We start from the raw sequence: 19,770 nt of genomic DNA on the forward strand, positions 1-19,770 counted from the left end.
GGCTGAGACATAGGAAGAGGGTGGAAAAGGAAGCTCCTGCAGGGAACCCGAAATGGGACTCGATCCCAGGACCCCAGGATCACGCCCTGACCAAAGACAGATGCTCAACACTGAGCCACCCCCCCTGGCATCCCTCTATTCCTCTTTTTAACTACCTGTGACTGTATCCCCCGCTCCTTAGCCTTCTTCAAAGAGGACTGAGCACCCCTTTCCTTCTTGTGGGGCTTGGAAACCTGAGAAGGGACGTCACAGTTCAAGCCTGGAGGGCGTTTGCCCTGATGCCAATGGCCCCAAGTCTGGGTTCTCTGAGACCTGCTGGCTGCCCTGGGATGTTTCCTCACTCCCACACTGGCTTCTGCTACATCTTGTCACTTACTGTTGGAAGCAAGATGCTTCTGGGTTTCCAGGTTCATCTTTTTTTTCTGTTTCTCCCTTTTGATGGGGACTGGAAGCCGGACCAGCTGTGCAATTGGGGTCCTGCCGCCATGCATTCTGTGAGGATGCTTTGGGGCTTAATTCCTGGTCCTGGCCCTGCTCGACAGCACCCCATTCCAGACCTGTGAGGGGGCCTAGCAGCCAGCCTGCGGGGGGGATCCGGCCCATCCCTCACCTAAGCTGTGTGACCTTGGATGGACCGGTTTGACCTCTCCATGATTCAGTTTCCCGGTCTATAAAATGGGATGATACTAGACTTTGCTCCTCGAGGTTGACACGTAATAAATGGCCAGAAAATCCAACGTTGCAGCCACGATGATCCTCATCATCCTCACAGGAGCCACAACCTAGATTTTAAGCCTCACTGAGGCATTTTTAAAAAGCCCATATATCAGGCGCAGGGGGCTCTGTAATGATTTATTCCCCCGATAACACCCTAGGACCCCTTCCTCCAGCAGCTCTAACTCGTGGTGTCGTGTGTCCCGATGGCCCCAGCGCCCAGACGGGGCGGGGTCCTCAGTCAACGCCCAATGGACAAATGAGAAAAAGACAGACCAGACAGGGGCGCCCGGACAAGATGCACGAAACAGCATAAAAGAGACTCTGGGCTACAAGAGGACTCACTAGAATAACTTTAATAACTTTCTTGAGGAAGCTAACGGGGACGAGGTGGGGGAAGGAAGAGACGCTGGAGTAGAAGGGTTCCATTTATACAAATATGATGACTTCAAACAACCAAGGTAGCGCCCCGGGTCGCACTAAGCAAGGCCCTGGGGTCAGATGCCCCGGGTTGGAGGGGGGTGTGTGCCCGCTGGAGCCGGGGTTGGAGTCCTGGTGGGGGGCGGGGAGAGGGAGTGGGTGGCGGGCTCGGAGGAGGGCGTGGACGGGTGAGGCGAGGCCCGGCCCTCAGTCCTGTCCCTGGCCCCTGGGAGCTTGCCTCCCTGTGTCCGGGCCGGGCGAGGGGTTAATGCTATGGCCGGCGGGGAGGCCCGGCGGGCCCGGCGGGGTGTGCGGGGCCGGGGCTCAGTGGGGCGGGTGGCGCCGCTCGGCCAGGCTCCCGCGGCCCAGCACCTCCCCGCTGAACTGGTAGGTGAGCTTCTTCTTGACCTTCTTGACCTCCCCCGTCTTGCCGTAGTTGCGCAGGGCGCGGGCCATCTTCTGGTAGGTCATCTTCTTGCGGTTCCCCTTCTGGATGCCCCAGCGGTGTGCGAGCGCCTCCTTGTGCTTGGACGAGAACTGGAAGGTGCCCTTGTCCTTGTCCACCCACCAGATGCTGTCCTTCATGTCTCCGCTGCGAAGCAGGTCGAGCAGGAACTGATACAGACGGATCTTCTTTTTGCTGCCTGTGGGCGGCAGGGGGTCAGCGCCCCAACCCAGGGACCTGGGGACCCAGGGACCCGCCCTCCCCTCCCCCCTGGTGTGGGGCGCCCTGGGGAAGAACCGGGAGGAGAGGGTGGTCTACAGGGGAAGGGCTCCCTCGCCCATGCCTGGCACTCATACCTGCTCACATGCAACCCAGAGAGGTACAGACACACGCCCTCAGTCACATAGATGCCTGTGTGTGTTCACGACACACTTGTGCACACGTGCTCACTGACACACGAATAAGGACGGATGGTCACAGATGCGGTGCACACTTCGGCAAATGTTCACACGCTCAGATAGAGACACACACGCAGCTCTGTGGCATGGCTGCCACGGCCTTGGCTGGGTGCACGGGGCCCGTATATGGCCAGGGTCAGGGCTGGGCCAGACGGCTGGGCCACCCTACCTGTCTCCCCGTGCAAGAGGCCAGGCCCTGGCTCCAGGCCATCAGCCTCCCCATCAGACACCTCCAGCGGGGGACTCTGCCTCTCGCCTTCCTCCTCATCCGAGCTAGGCTGGGCCGGGGACAGAGAGGGGTATGGGAGGCACATCCGGGGTAGATAGGAGACCTAGAAAGGCAGGGAAAGAGGGTTGAGGTCAGTGAGGGCCAGTTCACAGCTCAGGGCCGCCAGGTAGTGGTGATCCGAACAAGAGAAGAGGGGGTAAGGAGAGGGTGGGGAGGCCAGCAAGGTGCAGAAAGACTTGGGAGAAGGCCGGGGAAGCTGGAGGTCCGTCAGGTTACAGGGGTCGGGCAGGGGCAGCTACCCACAGAGCTTGGGTTGTGGAAGCCTGAGGGCTGCAGGAATCCCGTACATCCTGGGCCCCCTGGATTGTGGCTGCGTGGCTGGGGGGACAGGGCACCCTTTCCCCAAACGCACAGAGGTGCCCTATGGCCTGACATTCCTGGGGTCAGAGGTGGCAGAGAGGAGGGGCCCATAGGTAGGGTATGGGAGTGACTGGGGTTTAACCAGGTGGGTGAGAAGTGAGGGAAGGGCCAGTGGAGGTCAGGGAGGGATCATAGAGGTTAACAGAGGTCACTGATTGGGATTAGGGCCCATGGGGCTGAGGAGGGCCAATAAAGGGGGTCAGTGGAGATGGGGAGGCCAGTGGAGGCCAGTGTCCAGTGACTCGAATGCCGGGTCCCCGAGGGGCCGGGAGCTGGGGGTTGTCAGGGGTGGATCCGGGGAGGGAGGAGGTTCTAGGGGCTCTGTCCATCAGCAGGCAGGAGAAGATAAGGGGTGTGGGGTCACGAGGGCAGCCAGAGGGTCAGGAGGCAGCCGTTGGGGCTCCGGCCGCCGTTGGCGCTGTGGGGCAGGAAGCCGAGTTGAGTAAGAGCCCGTGTCAGCTTCCTGCGAAGCGCTGGCCTCACCGCAGGCCCGTCCCAAGGGAGCAAGGGCCGCACGCACCTGGTGGCCGATGCCCGCGTGGCTCGGAGCCATGGGGGTGTCGAGCACGTGCATCTGCTCCAGCTCCATGTGGCGGTAGAGCTGCTGCAGCTGGGGGGGCTGCACGCTCTGCAGCTCCGTGAAGTGGTTCTCGGCGAAGCTCTCGAACTCACTGTGCACGTGGTGTGGGTGGAAGTCCCAGTAATGGTCTGTGGGGACAGCCAGGCAGCGGGGGTGAGCTGGGTGCGGGGCGGGGAGACGCTATAGTAATTCCCGCCCCCCCCCCCGCCCCACAAATCATGACGCCGGGCCTAGGGGGCTATTATCACAGGCCCGGCTGGGCTCCAAGTGGAGGTGCATCGTCTCACCACCCACCTTGTTAGGCACCATCCCCATTTTACAGATGAGAACACTGAGGCTGACACTGAGGTGACAGAATGGGCCCGCAGCTAGAGGCCCCGACCCAGGCAGAGCCGAGGCCTGAGGGGAAGCCTGCCTTCCCAGCAGCCAGTCTAGCCCGCCTCCCAAGTGGTCACCAGGACACGGTCAGGGTCTGAATCCTGGCTCTGCTATTTGCTTTCTGGGACCTCTCCAGCCTCGGGTGGGTGACTCACTCGTAAAATGGGGATAATCGTTATTGGGAGGCTACAGATGAGTTCCCGTTTGTAAAAACTCTCAGCTCCAGAGTAGGCCCCCAGGGAATACTGGTTACCCCTCCACAGAGTGGTTCCTGAGGCCACAGTCACGCGCACACGGTCTTGTCACATGGCCAAGGTGTGATTGCAAAGTCACACGGCTGACATTCCTCACACCAGAACTTGTCCCGGCCCACAGCGCTGCCCCTTCAAAGCCGTGGCCCTGGGTGGCTGTATCTGTCCTCCGGCAAGGTTGCCAGGACACAGACCCCCCCTGGAAACTCCCCCTAGGTGCTTTCAGAGTCTGCGGTGCGGTGGATTCAAGTTTGGGGAATGGCCACATGCCGGCGGGAGCCCTGTCTTGGAACTAGGACATGGTTTCCCTGGACATCTTTTCCAGGAAAAAAAAAAAAAAGCAAAACTGCCACATGTCTGTGGAGTTCCTGGGTACAATCTCGGATCCAAAAGAAGATGTGGTGAGAAAGTGACAAGAGGGATTTTCTCATGTGACCCAAGAGGGAGTGCACAAGATGCTAGGCCAAGGCAGCATCCCTGGAATGCTCCAGAAGGACCACCACCAGCCCTGTGTGTGTGTGTATATGTGTGTATCTGTCTCCATTTCTTTTCTTTTTTTCCACACAAGTGTATACTCATTCACTCACACATCCCATAAAAATGTGGGTTTTTTGGCTTTGGACCCAGTTATCAGAAGACCTGCTCTCTAATACTGCCCTGTGGTGGCTTTGCTGTGTGACCCTGCACAAGTCATTTTACTACCCTGAGCCGCCAATTCCCCAGTCTAAAAGTCAGGGACCCGACTGGGTAGTTACAGACGTCCTGTCCACACATGAGATCATTTGAACCCACAATCCAGGCAGCCCACACTCCCACCTCTACAAGGCTACATGGCACAGAAGAGAGAAAATGCATGATGAGAGAGTCAGGCAGAACTGGGTTCAAATCCTGCCTCTGCCATTTACTGTTGTGTCCCATGGCAGGTCATCCCCCATCTGTAAGCCTCAGTTTCATCATCTGTAAAGAATAATTACACACACCTTATAGTCTTGTTGTAGGGTTCAATGAGCTAATGCCTGCAAGATGCTTAGAATAGAACCGAGCATAAAATCCCATTCAATAAATATTATCTTCTACTACTACTACTACTATTACTACTACTGTATTATTCTAAAGAACCTAGATTAGCACTTGAGCAAATGGCAGATACTTTCACGTACGTTTATCTCCTCTTCTTCCTCTCGCTCCCTGCCATCTCAGTCAGTGGCCCAGAGAAATAGTTTGGGGGGGCCTGTTGCATTCTCCCAGAGGCTAGAGCTGGGGCCTCAGCATTGCACCATGAGGACAATATTTTGTTCCCCCCTTACTCCCAGGGCGTAAACACAGCAGTCATTCAGCAAACAATATTGGGACAAGTGAACAAATGAATCATTGAATAAATCCTAGCCTCCTGAGAACCGTCTCTGACTCCTCCACACAATTATCTAAATCTGAAGGGAAAACAAAACAACATTTAATTTGTGCCGTCATCTTGCAGCAAGTTAACAGCTGTCCCCCTGCCTGGGAGAGTTGTCTCTGTGCCTTACAGATGGGCTGTTCTGGGGGGTCTCTAAATATATGGTGAGCCAATCTGGGGTCCTCTTTAGGGGTGGATCCACCCTCTGGCCCCACTCCTGGCCCCTCCCATTTTTGCCTTCCCCACCCAGGTTGAACTGTCCAGATCTAACAGTGTGCCTTATCCTGCCAAGCAGCCCCCACACTCAAACCCACTCCAGTTCCATGCTTTAGAGGACCATGCAAGTGTGCAGCTCTCCAGGTATGGGGCAACGGCCCCCTCACTGCTCTCTTTCTCTCCTGTTCCCCCTCCTTCTGTCCTAGCTCTGCATGAGATCCCTGAGCTCACTCTAGTGGTCCCAACCTGAGGCTAGGATTTCCTGTGGGGTTCTCAGTACACCTTCGTCAGAGTTGGGCCCTACTTGGAGACCCAGTGAATCAGAAGCATCGAGAGGGGAGCTGGAGATTGGAGTTTCACAGGGCCTCCAGGAGGTTCCTTTGTTCACTGAAACTCTGGAACCCTGTCCCAGGGTCCCCTGAAAGCTGCGAAGGGGACTCAAGGTACAATTAAGGTTTCAAAAGCCCCAATAGCAACCACCTTTACCCTTGATTTGGGTGCTCAGGCAATTATGTAATAAACCCAGTCTGGTAGGCAGAAACGTTCCAAACATGGGGCCTTCCGAAAGAACACAATACAAGGAATCCTTCATAGTGCAAAGGTCAGCACTCCTGGGCTCTTTGGACCTCATTTCTAAATGGCTCTTCACAAACACATTGCTTCACCCCTTTTTGTGCTTTCACTGGGTCACTTGGGTCATCCTGTGATATGCCTCTTTAGCACAACTCTGGACCCTCCTTTTCATAGCCCCATACATAGTAAGCCTCAATCAATAGTCAATCAAATGATCAATAAAAATTGGCTTTTAACGTGTATTTTTACGTACCGGGAGCTATGCTGAGTACTCACACCACCTTTCCCATTTAATCTCACCTTAGCTCTGACAAGGTGGTCACCAGTATGATCTTTCTCTTTTTTGTTTTTATTTTTATTTTTTTCAGTATGATCTTTCTTTTGCACATGAGGAAACTATGACTCAAAGAGATTAAGTCCCGTGTCCACAGACAGGCATTGGTAAAGTCACCTGTGCCTGCCTCCAGGAACCGAACTCCTACCTATCACACCAAACAACTTCTGAGAGCCAAGACTGTTAATGAAAGCTTTAATTGAGAGTCATGGTGATACCGACTTTACTGCCTGCTTTTATCCATCTACCCCTCACCCATCATTCATCATCTATCCTCCATCCATCCACCATCCATTCATCTATCCAGCACTGGCCCATCATCCACCCATCCATCATGCATCCATCAGCTAGCTACCCACTCATCATCAATCATTCCCTTCATCCCTCCATCATCCAGCCACCCATCAATAAACCCTTTCATCTTGATCTCTCATTATCTCCCCTTTAAACCAGCTCCCGATCTGGTACCAAAGTCCTTCCCTCTCATCCCTATTCTTACTCAGTGTTTTTGGTGTCCCTAATACCTGTATGTTACCAAGACAAAACCGAAATGATATTTCAAACAACTCCACACATACACAAAACTGAAGCCTTAAGCGTCATTCAGTTGACCTTATCTCCTTAGAGCAGAAATCCCAGTCTTAAGCCCAGGGTTCTCCCCCAGCGGAGCAGAAGTAAGAACAAGACAGAGAAGGAAGATGAGGAATTAAGAAGGCAAGGGCTGAGAAAAAACTTTAGGAAATCACAGACCACTGGACACGGGCTCCTGAAACCCTGCTCTCCTGCACATTGCTCAAAGGAACCAGAGGTCCAGAGAGTGGGGAGCTCCAGGCTTCATCATACTTGTTACTCTCTACCGTTATCCTAATTATTAAGGTTTTAGTTATTTCCTCTGTTAAATAAATCTGGTGGGATTTGTATTTTATTGATACCATAGCACTTAGCAATGTGCCTGGTGTAGGAGAGACGCTTTGTATACATTTATTAGATGGGCAGGTCTGTGAGAGATGGATGGAGGGTTTGGCAGGTGAAGAGGACAATTGGAAAGATGAATGAGTAAATGATTAGATGGGTGTGTGAACACATTGGTGGACGGGCGGATGGTTGGTGGTATGAAAAGATGAAAGAGTACGTGGAAAGGTAGAAGGATAGAGAGGAGTCATACTTTGGAACTCTAGTTCCTTTACCAATCTTCTCACAAAGAGCAAATCCTATCACACCTATTGCGATGGCTATTATCAATAAAACAAAACAAAACAAAAAAACAGCAACAACAACAACAACAACAACAAAACCAGAAAGTAACCACTGTTGGTGAGGATGTAGAGAAATTGGAACGCTTCTGCACTGTGGGTGGGAATATAAAATGTTGCAGACACTGTGGAAAACAATACAGAGGTCCTCAAAAATTAGAAATAGAACTACCATTTTATATTATGTGTATTTTACCACAATTTAAAATAATAAGAATAGGGGCACCTGGATGGCTCAGTCAGTTAAGCGTCTACCTTTGGTTCAGGTCATGATCTCAGGCTCCTGGGATGGAGGCTCCTCAGCCCTGCATCAAGCTCCTTGCTCAACAGGGAGCCTGCTTCTTCTCCCTACTCTTGCCCTCTGTTGCTATCTCTGTCTCTGTCTCTCTCTCTCTCTCAAATAAATCAAACCTTTAAAAAATAAGATAACATAATAAGAATAAACAGTAAATTTTATGAACCCTGCCTTCAAAATCTATCCTGAATCTGCCTACTTCTTTCTGTCTCTACTACCACCACTTTTGGCCAAGCCACTAGCATCTCTTGCTTGGATAATTCCAGGAGCTTCCTCTCGGTGCTTTCTTCCTGTCCCTACTGTGGCCTCCACTCCATCTATTCTCCCATAGCAGCCAGAGTGACTCTTCAAAAAGCTTATTCAGTGGAACTACTAGATGTTAAGTGAAGGTACTAAATGCCCCACGTTGGGCTCCCTGCTCAGTGAGGGTCTGCTTCTCCCTCTCCCTCTGCTCTCTCTCTCTCTCAAGTAAACAAATAAAATCTTAAAGAGAGAGAGAGAGAAGGTACTAAAAACTTCCAGAGACAAAACAAAACTAATCAAACAGAAAAACAAAAACAAAGAACCGGTTACATTACAGAAAGGGGACATAAAAAGGCATCTGACTTCAAAAGAAAAATTCTAGTAACCAGAAGATAAAGAAATGTTTTCAAATTCCTCAGAGAAAATGTGATTTTCAACTTAGATTTCTGTACACAGCCAAACTGCTAATCATAAAGACATGAGGAAAACAAACAAAACAAAACCCTACACACTCTCACACACTCTCCCTTAGGACACTAGAATCAGAAACAACCCCTATCCATGTCATGAAGCATTCACGGTGTGCCTGGCACTGTTCTAAGGATTTTACGTAGAGTGATTCACTCAATCCTTATAGCAACCCCGTGAAGTAGTTACTATTATGAAGTTGAGACACAGAGAGGTGAAATATCTTGCCCATGGTCACCCCAGATAGTAATGGGGAAATGGGGTGTGAATCCCCGCAGCCTGGCTCCAGAACAAGGTACTATCTCCTTGCTACATTGCCCCTCGTCCTCTTTTGGGGGGGGCGGTGAGAAAGTACAGATAATCAAAGTACACCATGTGGCTCAGCTGAGTAATCCTCACATGGTCATAATCCTGGAAAATTCAGATACTGATTTAATAAGTTACTATATGGAGAAAGACAAATATTGTATGATCTCACATATAAGTGAGAATCTAGAACAAAAATCCCAAGCTTGTAGACAAGGAGACCAGGTTTGTGGTTGGCAGAGACCGGGGTTGAGGTTGGGGAAATCGGAGGGACGAGTTCAAAGGGGACAAACTCCTAGTTGTAAGTGCTGAGGACACGATGTACAGTGTGGTGACCGGTGCAGTTAGCAATGCCATATGGGGGGACGCCTGGGTGGCTCAGCGGTTGAGCGCCTGCCTTTGGCTCAGGGCATGTTCCCGGAGTCCCAGGATCGAGTCCCACATCGGGCTCCCTGCAAGGAGCCTGCTTCTCCTCTGCCTGTGTCTCTGCCTCTCTGTGTCTCTCAGGAATGAATAAATAAAATCTTAAAAAAACAACAACAACAACAACCAATGCCATATGGTTTATTTGAGAGTTGCTACAGGATTAGATCCTACAACTTCTCTCTACAAGGAGAAAATCTTTTATGTATTTCTATAAGGTGAAGAACGTTAACTGAATTTACTGTGGTGATCATTTCCCACTATCTACGGACGTCAGGTCATGACGCCATGCGCCTTAGACCTACCTGGTGTTGTATATCAGATACACCACTAAAACTGGGGAAAAGTTGCTGTAATCGTTTTGGTATGTGTGAAGTGTGTGTGTGTGACTACAGTCAGAGTCTCATCTCAGAACAAGAGAGCACAGTAGACAATATCGCAAATTAAAAATCCAAGCTAGATTCATCTCCACCTGGCACATGGAAGGCACTCGATAAATGTCTGTGGATGAATAAATGGACAGTGTTCTAAGTCTCCATTTCAAATCTTCATGTATACGTTTACTTAGCATTGTAATAGGAAGACCGGAAAAATAGCTTTTATCCATCTCTGCCATGCCACATGTGTTATGAAGAAATGTCTATGATACAGCTTAAGTAAAAAGCAGCAAGTTGCAGATCGGTGCGATACTACAATTCTGGTCGTTGAGGGAATAGACTATACACATGCGCGTGCATGCATTGACAGACATCCAGGAGTATACAGGTGGGAGAAAATGTTTGCATGGATGGACCAAGAGAGGAAGGAGGCTGGGAAGAGGGAAATATTTTACATGATAAGGATTTTTAAAAATATTTTATTTATTTATTCATGAGAGACACACAGGGAAAGAGAGAGAGGCAGAGACACAGGCAGAGGGAGATGCAGGCTCCATGCAGGGAGCCCGATGTGGGAATCGATCTGGGGTCTCCAGGATCAGGCCCTGGGCCAAAGGCAGGCGCTAAACCACTGAGCTACCCAGGGATCCCCCATGATAAGGATTTTTAAAATTTTGCAATGAGTATTTGTTATTTTTAACAATAAAAAATGCAAGATTTAAAATTTGTTTAGATTTCTCACCACACACACACACACACACACACACGCGCGCGCGCGCGCAAAATGATTCAGATCATGTCATGTCCCTGCTCAAAACCCTGAAATGGTTTCCCATTGTTTGTAGGCTAAAACCCAAACTCCTGCCATGTCTTTGGGCCTGTGTGATCTGTCCTCGGCAGACCCCTCTGGCTTCTCTCTGTTCTCCACTCACGCCCCATGCACCGGCCACCCAGGCCCTCTGTCAGGGTCAGCACTGCTTTGCACTTGCTGCTGTCTCTACCTAGAACATCTTTCCCCTTTTCATGCATGTTCCTTCTCTGCACTGAGACTTCGCCTCCGCTGCCACCTCCTCAGAGGCCTTCCCTGACAACCCAAGTGGAAGTGCCCCCTACGTAGGCGCTCTGCATTACGTTACTTCGCCTTTTATAGGGCTTCTTATTGCGTGTCTACTTATTTGACTGGTTACCACCACCTCTTCCCACACTGGGATGTAAATTCTGTCTGACTCGCTTATCATGGAACCTCCAGTGCCTAGGACAGTGTCTGGCACACAGCTTATAATCAGAAGCTATTTGGCGGATGGACAAGTGAGGGATGAGTGGACATGTGGAGAGACGATAAGTGTTGGAAGGATGAGTGGGTGGCTTTGAGGGTGGGTGGTTGCATGGGTGGGTGGCTGGCTGGTTGACTGTCACCTGTGGATCTGTCACAGAGTCCTCTGTGTTCCTCCCACTCTCCCGACTTCCTCTCCCCTGCCTGGGGCATATAGTAAACCTAATATATTTTGTCCTGAAAGCTCATTCAGGACCTCACACATTTCACGTATTACCTCAGTGAATCGCCACAACTCTACTAGGTAAGTGTTTCCGTGCTCTCATTTCCATATATGAGGGACCAAAGGCTCTGAGAGGTTAAGTCACTTGCTCTAAGGTCACACACTGGTGAGTGATGAAACCAGGACCAGCCCCAGGTCCAGCACCAGTGCCTTCTTAGTAAGTTTCAGCCACCTGGCAATGCAGACCCAGAGGACATGCAGGAACTGGGGTGGGGGGGGATATGGGGTGTGGGGTGAAGACTCTTGAGTCTTCAGACAAGAAGTATTAGGAAATGACAAAAAGAGCACCTGGGTGGCTGCCTTCCACCCAGGTCATGATCCCGGTGTCCTGGGATCCAGCCTCGCATTGGGCTCCCTGCTCAGCAGGGACTCTCCTTCTCCCTCTGCTCCTCCCCTACCCCTCAAATAAATAAATAAAATCTTAAAAAAAAGAAAAGAAAAGTAAAAAGGACAGAACAGATGCACAAATCAGCACCAGTGCCCAGACTGGCAATGATGGGAGCAGGCTGTGGGGAGTAGGGACAGGACACCTGGGGACTCTAGGCAAGTCTCCGAAGGAATTGGGGTGTGACCAGAACAGGGTGCTCAGAGGTCTAATCAGGTGTCATCCTAGAGCCCCAGCCAGGATACAAGGGACCTGCCTGGGCACTGGGCCAAGAAAGTGCAGGCTTTCTCCAAAGGGCTCACTCCATCAGCCCCAGCCACCAGAAACAACTGGTTTCTAGATGTGCTCACACCCCCTCATATTACAGGAGGGGAAACTGAGGCTGCAACAGACCCAAAGGAAATGCCCTCAAACCCAGTGAAACTGAGAGGAGGTTAGGCCAGAGGGGAAAGAGTCCCTGGGCAGGCGCAGGCGTTGCTGAGTGCGCGGGCAGTGGGCCGTCCTGCTGCCTGGAGCCACCAGGGGGAGCCGGTCTTCAGGGTCAAAGGGACCCTCTCAGGTCCTGAACTGCTAGGTGCCAGGGTCACCAGGGGCTGGTCTTTTGGGTCAGGGAGGCTTGCCCTTGATACCGGCTGGGGGAGCTGGGGAGGGAAGTGGATGGGGGAAGCTTTCTCCTTAAATTGTCCAGCTTTCCCACAGAGAGGATGCATGGCTTGCAGAATCATAAATATGCTTTGAAGGGTGAAAACAAAGATATTTAACACCCCCTGAGCCCTGGGATCCTGAAAGAGGTCTCTGTGTCCCCACATGCAGACTTAAGGCTCAGTCACCACCCACTCCCTAGACAAGGCTTCCAGGTCTCTGTAGTAGCTGCCAGGTGTTTGTTCCCAGTGCAGCTGTGCCCTCTGTGGCAGGCTGTCCATGTGCCTGAAGAATGGAGCTACAGGTGTGGCCGGGCCCCAGGTGTGGCCTCGCCGTGAGAAACCTTCTGCTTCCAGCCTGCCTCTCTCTCTGGGGCTGCAGACACCCCAGTGTGTGGCGTGCCCAGATTTCAGCACTCCAGGAGAACCCTCCAAGGAAGGCCTATTACTAGGCCTTCTCACTTGGGCTCAGGGGCGTCCTGTCACTATAGCAAGATCCACTTTGGGTGGCCTGTCAGGGTGCCCTGCCCAGGTTCCAGGCACCCAATGCTTGTCCCTGTCTATCCTGAATTTGCTCCAGGGTGGAGGCTGGGCCTTGGGATGAGCAGTGAGACTCACGGAAGGAACCCCTGGCTCATACTCCATCCTCGCTCCCACCTCAGCTAGATGAGGAGGCCCTCTGAGCCTTTCCCTTAGTGAGCAGTTCTTAGGGCTGATTCTGTCCCCCAGGACACGTTTGGCAATGTGTGGAGACCTTTCTGGTTGTGGAGACTGGCGGTACTTCTGGCGTCTAATGGGTAGAAGCCAGGGACACTGCCAGATATCCTACACTGTACAGGGCAGGCCCCCCAACAAAGAAATGCTCCAGCCCTACATGTCCATGGAGGTTGAGAACACAGCAGGGAGCAGGGGCTACACTAGCGTGAACCATACAGTAAGGGGGTGACGGCACCAGAGAGGAAGAATTGGGGGCTTGGGGGAGCAGGAGAGGAAAAAGTCGGACCTGGAGCAGACAGACGGAGTGCCACCGACCAGCAGCGTGACCTTATACAAGTCGCTTAGCTCCCTGAGCCTCCGCTTCCTCGTTTGTGAAAAGCCACAAGGACTGGACGAGAAGATAAATGTGGACGGAGCTAACCTCGGGCCCTGGCACACCGAAGATGCTCAATCAGTGCGGGCGGGGGTGTGGGGCGCCGAGGGCCGCGTACTCACCGCTGTGGCTCTCTCCATCACTGCTGAGATAGGGGTAGTATTCGTGCGTTTGGCGCTGGTACAGGTCTGTGTCATAGGGAACCAGGTCTTCCGATGGCTGCTGAGAGACCAGGCTGTCAGGGCTCGGATGGCAGCGGGACAGCTGGGACAGGTGGCAGCCCTGGTGCGCCGCGGCCACCACCACCACCTCCCCCACCCTGCCCCTGGGCACAGCACCAGGCCCCCTTCCCGCCTGGAAACTGGGGAGACCGCGGTGGGGACAGGGGACCTAGGAGGACTGGAGTCTTGCTGCTGCAGAAAGGGGCTGACCGGACTCCAAAGGTCAGAGGTCAAAAGAGGACCTGGGCTGAGAGGAGGGCCCCGGGCCTCCCCCTCCCCCCTGCACAGCTGCTCCTCAAACCACACACACACACTGGCCCCCACAGGACCCCACCTTGCACAAGCACTCTCTCACGATCACGCTGACACACCTACACCTCCAAACCACAGACGCTCCCCGTGACACCCACACCCCCACACATGAACTAGCACCCAATGGTCTACCTTCACATGCTCTACAGGCCCCTCGCATTCACACTCACCATCGCACACTCACACCATAGGCACACGCAGCCACTTGAGTTTACACAGGTATCCTCACACTTGCCTTCCGGCACCTTACAGCAGGCTCCAGCTCATGCCCATCGTGGTCACTCACATCCCGCCCGCACACCCATCGTCATTGCGTACATGCTGCTCCTCCCGCCACAGTCCCCACGGCCTGTGCTCAGGCCTAGGTACCTGTGGCCACTCACACTCATGGCTCCTCAGTGTTCACCACGCGGGCCTGACCAGCCAGAGCCCTGGCCCCCTCCCTCTCCCTCCTCCCTCCTCCCTCTGACGCACCCACTGGGATACCCCTTCTCCTCCTCTCTTCCCTCCTGCCCTCACTCCTCATTCTTCCTCCCCACTCCTCCCCATCCCCCTTCTCCCCTCTCCCCATTCCCCCTCCTCTCTCCCCCTCCTCCCCCTCCTCCTCCTCTACCTCCTTTCTCCTCCCTGCTCTCCCCTTTCCCGTCCTCCCCCTCACTCCTCCCTGCTCTTCTCTTTCCCTCTCCCCCTCCTCACTCCCTCACTCCTCCCTGTCCTCCTCTCCCTTTCCCCCCCTCCACTCCCTCACTCTTCCCTGTCCTCTTCTCTCCCCCTCCTCTTCCTCCCCCACCCCACTCCTGCTTGTACTGGTGCAGGCACAGGGACACACACACCCATTCTTCACAAGAGTCATCAGGCCTCCTTCCACCCCCACAGTGTGTGCCCAGGGATTGCACAACAATTACTCCAGCCCTTGGGGATTGGGTGGGAGGCTGAGATGTCTTGGGAGCCCACCTTCCCAGGAGTACGCAGAGTAGCCCCTAAGGGGTTTGGTGTAGCCACCCAAGGAGATGTGCCTCCTGCTCAGGTGTGTTTGGGGAGATTGGGGGATTGAGAGGTCAAGGGTCAGAGACAGTGTGGTCAAGCTTCTGGACCTGTGGTTTTCCTGAGGCAGACCTGGCTCTTCCTGGGACCCTCTCTGTCTCCCCCCTGCCTGCCCTCCACTACCTTCTTGGTGGTGGATGGGGGAGTGGGGTTGGGGCTGGGTGCCAGCTACAGCTGGCTGTCTGTGTCTGGCCAGTAAGAAGGCCGGGAACCCAGCCCCTGGTTTCCAGACAGCGCAGCCCAACAGCAGGATGTCAGGGCTGGGGTGCCTCCCGGGGCTCTGAGGCCTGGCTGGGGTGAGGCGGGGGCAGGGAGCTGCCTCTGGTCCGGGAAAGCTGAGTCAGGTGGGCAGGCCCTGCCAAGCCCTTCCCGGCTCCCCCAGGGCTCCCCGGCCCTGGGCCCTGCTGAGCGGGCACAGGGTGGGAAAGAGAGAGGGGTCCCCCCTGTGGGGCCCAGGTCTGCACCTGCCCAAGGCTGCAACTGTCATGGAGGGCACGAGCAGTGGGGACCGGCCCCCGCCTGCTGCCCTTCCCCTCCAGGGGTCCCCTGGGACTCCTGCCGCCTCACCTCCAGTCCCAGCCCTGTCCCACCCTCGGCCCCTGCCCTCACTGCAGCCTCCGCTCTGCTGGGTCCTACCCCAGACGGCCCGCTCCAGCACCTGCCTGGTCTCCCTGCTCCCTGGCCAGTGCCCCAACCCAACAGCCGTCCCAGTCTCCGCTCCACTCCCCGCTGCCGCCCAGCCCCTGGGGACCTGCCGGCCCGAGGCCCAGACCCCGGGTCAACAGCCATGTCCCCTGGGCCAGGCCCCAGAGCGGGCACTGGAGACCCAGACACAAACCAGCCTCAGTCTCCAGGAGCATCCAGGCCTCGGGCCAGAGACCTCTGGCCTGTGGCCTCCTGCCCTCACGCCTCTACTGTTCTGGGGACCGGCTTCCCCTCGCACCAGGCTCCCCATCTCCTCCTCCGCCATCTCTCTGCCACCGCCCTCACCATCCCCAGCCCGGCACCCTGCCCAGGAGCTCCACCAACCCGCCACCCAAGCCCCATCTATAAATAACCGTTCAGGCCCCACCGATCACAGCCCCACCGTGGGCCCACCCTCGGCCGCCAGGGCCTGCTCCGAAGAAGCCAACGGCCCCTGCCGGGTCTCGGGCCAGGAGCTCCAGGGAGGAAACACCAGCTTCCCACAGATAGGGAGCCGGGGGGCAGCCGGCCGGCTGCTGGGCTGCTGGGCTGCTGGGCAGGCGGACGGGCGGCTGCGGGCCGCGGGTCAGGATCGCAGAGGAGCCCCGGTACTCACAGGGGGGACGAGGGGAAACCCTTCCATTTTGCACGCCTGTAACATCCAGCCGAGCTCCGAGCCGGTCAGGTCCCCCGCCTCGGTGGGGGCCAGTGCGGAGCCCCTCAGGATGGGGCGCCCCGTCGGGGGGCTGGACGAACTCGGGGCGGGCGCAGGGCTCGGGCCTGCCCCCTGAGCTACAGGAGCCCTGGGTGAGCCCCCTCCCTTGACATTGCAGGGCCAGCGCAAGTTCCTGATTTTATCGAAGGGCCTGCCACTGGGAGATAGTCCCCTTGGGGTGACATCACCGCCCCAGCCCGTTTGCATAAATCTCTTGCGCTACAGGAAGTCTCAGGCTGGGCTGGGGCAGGTGGTGCTTCAGGGCCTGGCCTGAGAGACCATGGGGGCCAGACCCCCTGCCCAGAGGAAGCTGGAGCTGTGAGGGGCGGTCTTGGAGGCTGGGGTGAGGAGAAAGAGGAGGAGGGAGGAAGGCTAGCTCGACCGCAGGGAGGCCAGTGCTGCCCCCCAGGCCCTGCTGAGGCCCCCTAACTCCTAACCCCACTAATACCCACTGCTTTTGAGATTCCCATGTGGCCAACAGTCTCTTGCTTGGGGCCAAAACTGGTAGGGGTGGCTTCTTGGGGCCTTCACTTTTGGGGGTCAGCCTGAGTGGTGTGATCTACCAGCGTGTCAGGCCTGGCTCTTCTGGAATCTGGGTCTCCAGCTCTTATATTCTATCTGCCTTGGGGCTGGGCTCCAGGACAGGGTCCTCAGCACAGTGCTACTTTCCCCCTCCCTGAGCTCCTTCATACCAGCTTCCCTTCCACCAGAGGAGGCTCCTGGGTTCTTACAACCTTCCCTCCCAGTTTTCTGAGTACCCCCACTTCTTCCAAATCTCTAGGGGCTTTATTCCCAACCCAGATTTCTCAGTTTCCCCACCCCTACCAATACCTGAATATCAATTTAGTCTTCCTAGTTTAAAAACCTTTCTTGTTGGCCCATCCATTCATTTTCCTACCCAAGATCCATCCATCTTTTCACCCATCAAGCCAACCATACATTCGTTTATTAGTTCATTTAGCTGTGCATTTGTCCATCCATTTATCTGCTGGTCCATCCCATACATCCACTCACCTGTTTATTTACTTGTCCATCTAGCCATTGAAATGCTCATATATTAGCCCATCCATCTGTTATTAATCCACTTATATTTTCATCTGTTTATCCACTGTATATGCAGCTCTCAATCTGTTCATCTACCTATTCATCCATCCACCCATCTGTCCACTTATTCATGCATTCACACATCTATCCATTCATCCATTTATCCAACCACCTATCCATTGACCCAACCATCCATCCACCCATCCATCCATGCATCCATCCATCCATCAATCCATCCATTCATCTATCTGCCTATGCATCCTGCCAATATTAACTGACCTCCAGGCTCTATGCCGAGTGATGGGAAAATAGAAGTTTCAGACAAGATCCCTACCTTCAGAGACCTCCTGATCTAGTCTGGAAGACAGAAGGATGAACAGAGACAGTTTTGATCCATTGATCCCCAGTGAGTCCACTGCACTGGAGAAGAATTTTTTGAGCATTCAGTTTCTTCCCATGTGTAGTCCAACTCTTTATTTTCTACCTTCTTCCCACTAAGACTAGCCTGCCTCCTTCTTGTCAGTGGAATCTCAGACCCCCAAGAGTTTCTTTCCTCACTGGCAGCAGAGACTAGGGATTCACAAGGTCTGGGTTCACTATTAGATCTATTTCACTTCCATCTTCACTGATTTTTTGAATCTGTACTTGGGACTCTCCAAGGGGTCAAGGTCACAAGTCCTCAGGACTCCCTACGAACCTGACCAAGGCCCCTCCCCAAGAGTAAGGGAGAGGCTGCTGACTGGGCATCAGTTTCATCCCTGTTCCTCACTTCCCCATCAAGAAGGCCATGTCCTAGCTGACTGCATGTGTGTGGGGTGGGTTTACTCCATAAGTACAGGTCCTGCATGATGTCTTCATTCATTCATTCATTCATTCATTCATTCCCATCTTGGTTTGGTTTGGTTTGTTTATATGCATATTTATCTATTAATTCATTTTTTAAATCACTAACTTTTTATGTGCGGGGCCTGGTAAGGGGGCACAAATGTGAATATGGCAGTCCTGGGCCCCTGGGAGTTCCCAGACCTGCAAGGGAAACACACATGTAAACAGATAGCATGGTCTTTGAGGAGGTGAGGGAACAAGGGAGAGGTGCTAAGTGCACTGGGGAACAATTAATTCGGTCAGGTCCATAGGTAGGAAAACATGCCAGGAAAAGGGAACATCCAGCTGAGGAACCAGCCTGAGCAAAGGCAAGAAGATGGAAAAGAACAAGGGAACAGTGAGGCCCCATCCTCTGGCAAGAAACAAGACAAGATAAGCAAAGAGCCTTGAGTGTCAGCCCAAGGAAACTGGGGTGCATCCAGGGACAGACGCAGAACCTGTGCTGGTTGGAAGCAGGGAGTGTGGCCCTCAGCTCCACGAGGCAGACAGCATACCCTGTCAGCTATGTGTTCCTCAGGCCTAAGTCTTAAGGCCCCCCAGGAGAAGAAAGATTCCATTATCCCAAGCCCAAGGGGCCCAGATACGGAAGCCCGAAAAGGATCCAGGGCCACCAAGCTTTAAAAATGGGCAAGAATAACTCCACTGTCTGTGCAGTGAACACCAATATGTGTGTCCATTCACACACCAGCAAGCCCTCCCTACCCTTCCTTCCACTTCCTCTCCTCCCAAAATGCACCAGGGGCCTCTTCCCTTCCTCACAACCCCAGAGACCACTGTTATTCAAAACCATTGGATTAGTAGCACCCAGATTCTAAGCAATTCAGAACAGCAAGAAGGGTAATCCAACGCCTGGAGGCTAAGAGTTCCTAAAGGTAAGGGAGGGGGCAATACTTTTCTGAGTGCCCAACACTGTGCTGGGCGCTTCCACCCATGTGATCTCACGTAACCAAGACAACCATCTGTTAAACTGAGGCCCAAGAGGTCAGTGACTTGCCCAGGGTCAAGCGTGTGAGTGGAGGGCTGGGGCATCAGTTCTGCCTTTGGGGTCCTTATGGGGAGGGAAGGAAATGGAAGGAAGAAGGAAAAAGACTGAGAAGCCAAGAAGCCAAGCGCAGAAAGGGCAAGGAGGATGGGGGCGGGAGCGGGAGGAGGATTGGAGAGGAAGAGAAACAGAAAGAGAAAAAAAAATGGGAGAAAGAGTCAAAGAAGGGAGCAGAGGTGAGATAAGAAAGAACAAGCAAGCCTGGGGGAAGAGGAGGGCAAAGGGGAGGGAGAGCCGAGACTGGACAGCCTCCTCCTTCTGCAGTGGAGGAAGGGGGACCGGAGAGGGTCCAGCAGGTACCTCATTCTCTTCAGTAAGAAGTGGATTTGAAACAAAATATCTTGGGGGCTCCAGGGAATGAGAGGCGAAAAA

General features: G+C 53.7%; 1 protein-coding gene across 2 annotated transcripts; it reads right to left on the minus strand.

Annotated features, from left to right (window-relative positions):
- Positions 1–1,044: 1,044 nt before the first annotated feature.
- SPI1 (Spi-1 proto-oncogene) lies at positions 1,045–16,597 on the minus strand. Of its 2 annotated transcripts, none has more exons than XM_077863201.1 (5): positions 16,329–16,597; positions 13,574–13,673; positions 3,207–3,394; positions 2,207–2,369; positions 1,045–1,778 (listed from the first exon to the last, which is right to left on the minus strand). In XM_077863201.1, the coding sequence occupies exons 1-5, from the start codon at positions 16,371–16,373 to the stop codon at positions 1,459–1,461; spliced, it is 816 nt and encodes a 271-aa protein (XP_077719327.1). In that variant the 5' UTR covers positions 16,374–16,597; the 3' UTR covers positions 1,045–1,458. The 2 variants fall into 2 exon arrangements, with proteins under 2 accessions (XP_077719327.1, XP_077719328.1); XM_077863202.1 differs by having other exon boundaries at positions 13,574–13,670; positions 16,329–16,595.
- Positions 16,598–19,770: the final 3,173 nt, after the last annotated feature.

Source organism: Canis aureus, chromosome 21, assembly GCF_053574225.1.
Source record: "Canis aureus isolate CA01 chromosome 21, VMU_Caureus_v.1.0, whole genome shotgun sequence".
Classification (NCBI taxonomy): domain Eukaryota; kingdom Metazoa; phylum Chordata; class Mammalia; order Carnivora; family Canidae; genus Canis; species Canis aureus.

Coding starts and splice junctions, on each gene's coding strand:
- SPI1 (XM_077863201.1), bottom strand. CDS start 16,373: ATGTTACAGGCGTGCAAAATGGAAGGGTTTCCCCTCGTCCCCCCT. Junction 13,674..16,328: donor GGTTTCCCCTCGTCCCCCCT/GTGAGTACCGGG, acceptor CTGGTCTCTCAG/CAGCCATCGGAAGACCTGGT. Junction 2,370..3,206: donor ACGCGGGCATCGGCCACCAG/GTGCGTGCGGCC, acceptor CTGCCTTTCTAG/GTCTCCTATCTACCCCGGAT.